This window comes from Limulus polyphemus, unplaced genomic scaffold (genome assembly GCF_000517525.1).
Source record: "Limulus polyphemus unplaced genomic scaffold, Limulus_polyphemus-2.1.2 Scaffold113, whole genome shotgun sequence".
NCBI lineage: Eukaryota > Metazoa > Arthropoda > Merostomata > Xiphosura > Limulidae > Limulus > Limulus polyphemus.
In genome coordinates this window covers 985,723-993,078 of record NW_013665723.1, presented here as the reverse complement: position 1 = coordinate 993,078, position 7,356 = coordinate 985,723, and the positions used below count along the sequence as shown (strand labels likewise).

The window sequence follows — 7,356 nt, the reverse complement described above, 5'->3', positions numbered from 1 at the left end:
TACCGCTGTGTCACTGGGGGGCTATTAGGACACATACTCGACAAGTAAGTTCGAATTCTGTTTACTTTAACTTTTGATTTCTTAAAGGTTTTCCTTCTGAGTAAAAGTTGCTAATATGGGTAGTTTTAGAACTGATCGTTGATTGTTTTATATTGTTAATCAAATATCTACATAAATAATACGCTTGTGTTTGTCCTTCTTAAACTTTTCTTGCAAATTTCTCGATCAAACGCAACAAGTTTCATATAATTAGAAAACCTTTGTCCGAGGAGTCCGTATTGCATATTGGCTTTTCCATTCAGAATCAATCACCTTACCCGTGTTTCTGCTTAGTCAAACCTTTTAATGCAACGAGTATGCTACACGATGGCACAATGTCGTTGTCGTCACGTGATTACTGGCTTCGATTACAACTTTAGTTTTGTATTTGCAAAGTATTTCACACAAACAACACTTAACCTGCGTGTAATCCTAAAAAAAATGTACATTACACTAAACACAATTTCTATAGACTTTTCACTTTGTGAACACGCATTCAGACGTTTCTGCACATTCAGCTAAGTTTGCCTTCATTACAACTTTACATTTACTTTGCAATAATTTAGCTTTTGTGCGTTTCATAGGTTGCTATTAACACCTTTTAGCTACTTTTTTTCTTAGTACTGGTTTTATTTTACGTTTTTGTGTAGTTTCTTTGTTTCAACTTTAAAACGGTGTCATACACTAAACGCTCATAACTGTTTCATACTCTTCCCGCTATTATAAATACCGTTACAATACTTTATTGTTTACTTTACATGTAGTTTCATTAAATAAAGTTACGTCTACGTGAGTTTGTTTGTCTCACTGCGTAAAAGTTTATCAAATAAACCAGGATTTATCGATTTAACACATAATGACCTGCAAGAAAGCGTAGCTTAAATGCTGTGCGTTAAAATGATAGAATAAGGAAAATTCAAGCGAACTGCATAAAAACTACCGCAAATGTTTTGCGGGTCGCGGCTGGTATGAAATAATGTTTTAAAAATATTTCTGCCCCTGTGATACTTCTCCAATTAACTTGGTCAATGCTCATACTGTCTCCTCATGGTTAATTTTTGTTAGTTTTCTCATTATATCAGGACATCAGTTTATCACAAGTTGTGCTTTGGTACTTATATGTTGATTTTTATTTTGGTTTAAAAGTAAAATATTTCAAAAGCTATAGACGTAGACCAACCTCATACTTAATTAAACAGAGTAGTAATCCTATTTGTTTAACACGGTATTAACTGTCTAACTGGAGATTAATTGGAATTATGTAAAATACATTTTACTATACATAAATAGTGAAAGTTCCATAGTTAGAAATGTGTTGGGCTTATTTTTGGATTTTTCTTATACCGTTAAATACGAATTCTGTTTTTTGGAGAGAAAATCAAATTTTTAGCACTAGAAAATATTAGCGATAAAATTTGTAGCTCTTAAAATTTTTTACAGCAGAAATCGACAAACCTTCTATATATGGATTGTTGATATATTGATTAGCTTTTATTTGACGAAAAATTTAAAATAAAAAAGTGATTCAACAAACAGAAGGCGTTATATGCCTAACTTTACCAGATAAATAAAAATATTTTCTTAAGTATAAGTAGAAAGAACACTCAAGCAAAAACAGTTTTAGTCATTAAATTTAACAAAATACAACTCCACCCTCTGATTTTTGCTGAGAAGAAGTCTTTTGTTGAACAACTCCACGATCCGCGAATAATGGGAACAGGAGAGTGTTTTCGTCAAAATTTCCGTGACATTTGTGAAAAGGGGGTTTGGCACACTTTAGATGATACAGAAGCTCGGTTGTTTTTGTTCCATCTTAGAAATAAAAGATAATATTTTGGACAAAGTTTAATCAACGTTGAACTGGTGAACTATTTAGTTTTAAGCTCCCAAGTGGCACAGCGGTATGTCTGCGGACTTACAGCGCTAGAATCCGGGTTTCGATACCCGTGGTGGGCAGAGCACAGATAACCTATTGTGTAACTATGTGCTTAATTACAAACAAACAATCCCCAGTGGCACAGCGGTATGTCTGCGGACTTACAACGCTGGAAACCGGGTTTCGATACCCATGGTGTAGCTTTGCGCTTAAATTCAAACAAACTCAGTTTTAAAATTGTCACACGTGTGTACCACCATATTTCTTGTTGTATGATGCCATGTTTTTTTATACAAAAATAACTCGTCTCATTACTTCAGTAAAGCTGTTGTATCCAATTTACTAGATGCGTATCATGTGTTTCAGTGAAAATTCATAGATCAATATACAATATTAGTTTTATAGGCAATCACATACAAGGAACACACATTTCTATTTTACCATGATAGATATAGTGCGAGTCATGCTGGTATACATAAAAAATGTCACAATGTACTGAAATAGGACATGTAAAGTACCATGTTTGAACAGAACGTTTGTGATATAAAATTGGGGAATATATATATATATATATATCACTAGCACGAAAATATGGACACCTTCTTTTCTTTCTTTAGGGGTAACTTTTCTTAAACTCCTTGATTTTTACAGAAATATGGAGGTATCTCAAGGGACAAGCTTTTCGGTGGTATTGTTAATACATTTACTGTGGATAACTTGGGAGAAAAAGGGAGATACCTCATGGGACAAGCTATCTGGTGGTATTGCTAATACATTTACTGTGGATAGCTTGGGAGAATAAGGTCCTATAAAAACTTGAAATGAAGTTTGGGTGGTGGGGCGCAAACAAAAGATTTGTCCCTGTTACGAAGACTTCTCTGAACGGCACTGACCTGAATGCTCTTGAAAAAAAATTGTGTAACATTGCGATTAAAATCGGTCATTGGGTACAGACACATTTATTCTATTTATTAGTTTTATTTTTCAATTTTGTTGAAAAATAACATAAAAAAGCATATCCGTACAGAAACAGGTCAGACGTGGGTTTAATGGTTAGCATACTTGTCTGTGTGTGCATCACAAAAGTGAAAATCAGTCTCGCTATTTGAGAAATGAGTTTGTGAATCCTCTAAGCGACAGGTGCTTCTGACTGGTTGTCTACCCTCTGTTCAGCAGTTCTTAATTAGGGACAACTATGTTTGGACCTGACCTGATCGTATAGTCAATGTGTCATATTATGTGCTATTCACGTTAAAAGTCGACATGGCCAGGTGGTTAGGGCGCTCGACTAGCAATCTGTGGTTCGCGGGTTCGAATCCCCGTCACACCAAACATGCTCGTCATTTCAGCCGTGGGGGCGGTATAATGTGACGGTCAATCCCACTATTCGTTGGTAAAAGAGTAGGCCAACAGTTGGTGATGACTAGCTGCCTTCCCTCTAGTCTTACACTGCTAAATTAGGGACGGCTAGCGCAGATAGCCATTGTGTAGCTTCGCGCGAAATTCAAAACAAACATCAAGTTAGAAATACAAAATATCATACCACGCATAACCTACTACGTAACCTTCTTTTAAGGCGATTTGATCCATTTCAGATCAAATTTTTATGACATTTGAATTGCTACTCATTTATATACAATCCCTGTATTTTTAATACTTGGAAAGTAATAACTAAAACAGACTAATGTTAAGCATCAAGTTAAACTAAGTAAAACCCTTACTTTTTCTATCTAGAGATTATTTGAATCTTTAACTACACATTCAGAAATTCAAACTTCTTCCAAAATAGATAAAAACTAATAAAAGATTACACATTTATTTCACGAACAGCATTATAAATCAAATGCTTAAAAACATTTTGGGTGCCATTAAATGTGTTTTGCTTCATTCGTATACCTTGAAATTAAAACTACTGGAAAATTTGATTTCGATTATTGTGATATGTTTTTATAACTTCAATTGTTCCAATCTCTCCTATGCCGGATATGAATCCGGGACATCTCTCACGTGAGAACTCTGCCAGTTGAACTAAATGGTTAGTGTATGCGTTTTCTTATACCAAAGCCACATTGGGCTATCTGCTGTGTCCATTGAGGGGAATCGAACCCCTGATTTTAGCGTTGTAAATCCGAAGACTTACTGCTGTCCCACCGGGGGACACTAAATGGATAACAGAGTACCATTTGCTAGTATTACACTTTTTAACACTCAAATTATTGTATTCTTTCCCCTCTCTGAAACAATGCTCGTTCTCATACCGGGACGGCTAATAGTTGGGCTGTAATTTTTCTTATGGCATTTATTACATTTTTTAATTTTTGTGTCTCCTGCATCCAAGATTGAACCCGTCGAGCGAGAAATCCACTAACTAAACTAAAAAGGCATTTTTTTATAACTCATGCTACCATATTGCACCCAAATAACGAACAAGGCCTGTCCTCGGGCTTTTTTTCAGGGTCATGTGACGACCTCTTTGGGCGATACATTTTTCTATTTTATTATTATTATTATTATTTTGTATCTCCAGCTTCTCTTCCAACTGGTTTGGTTTTGAATTTCGCGCAAAGCTACACGAGGGCTATCTGCGCTAACCGTCCTTAATTTAACAGTGAAAGACTAGAGGGAAGCAGCTAGTCATCACCATCCACCACCAACTCTTGGGCTACTCTTTTACCAATGACTGGTGAGATTGACCATCACATTATAATGCCTCATGGTTGAAAGGATGAGCATGTTTGGTGGGATGGGGATCTTCCAACTGAGCTAAAGGTTTAACCTAGAGGCGTTTTCTGAGAAGGCACTTTTTGATAACTCAAACGAACACTGCCCCACTAATTACAATAATATTCTACACATAGCGCTCTATTTAAAATTGTACAGATTTTGTTATTCAACATTTTGAATATTGAAACAAAATCCAGTATTATTCTAAAAATGCCTTTTTTACATAAAAAATCACATACTGAATATATATATATATATATACTATGTGGTAACACTAGAGCACAGAATGCAATACCATGAAAGTACAACAGAAAACCTTGTAAAACTAAACAATAGGAGTGAATTTAACTTCATGTAAATGAAACAAATTTTAAAAAGTATTGAAATGTTTGTGCCACTACCTAATACCGTATTGTAGGAATCCTATTAATAAATTTATTGTTTGAAAACTAGGTTTAGATTAATTGTTTGTTTAAAAAGACGTTTCTACTATAATACACCGCTATTTTTTCGCCTTGGCTTTCATCTAAGCCTAAAATAAACAAATGACAGTACTTACCATAACCTGAAACTTGACACTTTCTTTCCTATTGTACGTGCTCGAGTATTTTCAAATATAGGACCTTGACTTACACATGCATCTAGTCTGCATTCGCACATTATCATGTGTTGATAGAATTTAAACGTACCGCAAGAGGACGTTGTGTATTAAGGTCAATAAAATATGTCATAAAACAATAACAGTCTACATATATCCAATATTTAAATACAGAACAGAACAAGGGAAAAAATACATTATTTCTATAAAACGATAATTGAAATTTAGGTCAGACTGAGTGCCCTGAACACTGACTTTAAAACAAGTTCTAATCTTAACTGAGCACAAGTATGAACGATACTTCTCGTAATAAATATTTGCTTCTGTAATAAAAAAAGATGATTTTGAAACGCAGTTTTACATAAAACCTTTTTTCGAGACTAAAAGAAACTTTTAATTGAAGTAATTCGTTTTGAAGAAGTCACTGTAACTGATGCTATTTATTAAGGCTCATGGTTTTACAGCCTTTTGAAATTAAACTGTTCGGAAAAATTGTAGCGCAGTTTTCATTCATGACGTTGAATACGCTAACAACATGAAATAATGTGCTATTAGTATGTTTCGAAGCCCTAATGCTGTATTGAACACATCATATTATATTGGAAAAAAGATGAAAAACGGCAGGAAAACGAAAAAAGTTTCTAAAAGCTTTCTATTTTATACTTCTCACGAGAAAAACAATTTGCTTATGATTTATTATTTTCCAAAAGTGGAAATATTTCTACAAAAAAGAAACTGAGGCAAGCAACTTTTAATATAGTTTGTTTAATTATTTAATTTTGTGAGAGTTAGATGGGATATTTCGTTTTTTTGTGCATTACTTTTCGGAAGTGTTAACTATTTCTTCTTTCCGTTATCCACTAGAACTAGAAAAAGAGAATATATATATATATATATTATATAGCAATTAGCACCTTCTCTATTGAATATGATAGTCTACAAAATTATATTAGGAAAAAATTGTGTGCTTTTATCTATGTTCATTATTCTCTTTGCTGCCATCTAGTGTTTAAAACTGCAATTTCTGTAACGAATGCTATTATTTTTGGGTGTAAGAAATAAATTACTTTAATATATACAAAAGCGTTTATTTAATTTTTTCAAGACTCGAACATAACATTTCGTAACATATTATCATGTTCAATCAGAATAGAAATCCATCATACTGAACAAATAAAAAACTGTGAAATTGAACTGAATATTTACCGCTTGGTTTTTTTTAAAGCACAAAGCTGCATAATGAGCTATCTGTGCTGTGCCCACCAGGAGTATCAAAACCCTTTTTTTAGGGTAATAGCTTTTCAGACTTACTACTGAGCCACTGGGGGGGGGGGGGGTGTACTGATACGGCTTATACTGTAGACTTTCAAAGTAATGTCAATAATATTGTTTTGTTAATTACACATCTAGAACATTTCATTTTTATATTTTGCACACGCTATAATGAGCTTGTTTTGAATACCTTTCTAGAAACTCTAGATATCCAGAAGAACGAGTAATGTGATAATTGTGGAATTACATTATTTTGTCTCTCATCATCCGGCCCAACTGTCGAGTTCTAGTGATAAACAAAGGGTCTTTTGGGCAGTGATTCATGAGAAATAAGAGATGGATCTGAACTGTTATTTTTGTACGCCTAAATAGACATATGTATTCCTTATGAAAACATACCGGCAAGGTTGCCAGATGCAGTGCCTACGGATTTCAGAGTCGTGCTCGACTCAACTGTCCGTATCTATCTCTGTCTGCAGTTCAATTACACATTACATTACATTGTTGCCGTCACTTCTTGGCGGCTTATATATACAAGAATACCGCATATCTAGTAACCTCTCGAGGCTTCACGAACCTTCGAGAATATGACGTGTTACTAGCGTCACGTGACCCCCGCTGTCGTAACACTGCCACTTCCTTAGTATTGTTCGTCCCGAACAATAGCCACTTACATTAAACCAATAAACAATTAACAATAACTTAATTAAATGTACAGAATTTACAAACACAAAATTAAAATACAACACTCTTAGTTTTAAGAGACGTATCTTCTTCCGTACTGGTCTCCGTCTCGTTGGCTTCTGCTTCAAGTGGGGTTCACATCAGTTTTAGTAACTTCATCAAG

The 7,356-nt window shown here is 34.4% G+C and overlaps 1 protein-coding gene across 2 annotated transcripts in view; it reads right to left on the bottom strand.

Moving 5' to 3' along the window:
• Positions 1-7,356, bottom strand: part of LOC106471528 (cyclic nucleotide-gated cation channel alpha-3-like) — a 40,531-nt gene that overhangs the window by 23,710 nt on the left and 9,465 nt on the right. The window contains exon 1 of one of the 2 annotated variants that reach the window (XM_022400990.1): positions 5,199-5,274. The exons of the other annotated variant lie outside the window; for it this stretch is intronic. Within the exon in view, the coding sequence (XP_022256698.1) occupies positions 5,199-5,201 (3 nt within the window). The 5' untranslated portion in view covers positions 5,202-5,274. Of the gene's footprint in view, positions 1-5,198; positions 5,275-7,356 lie in introns of those variants that run through there. 2 annotated transcript variants of the gene reach the window in all.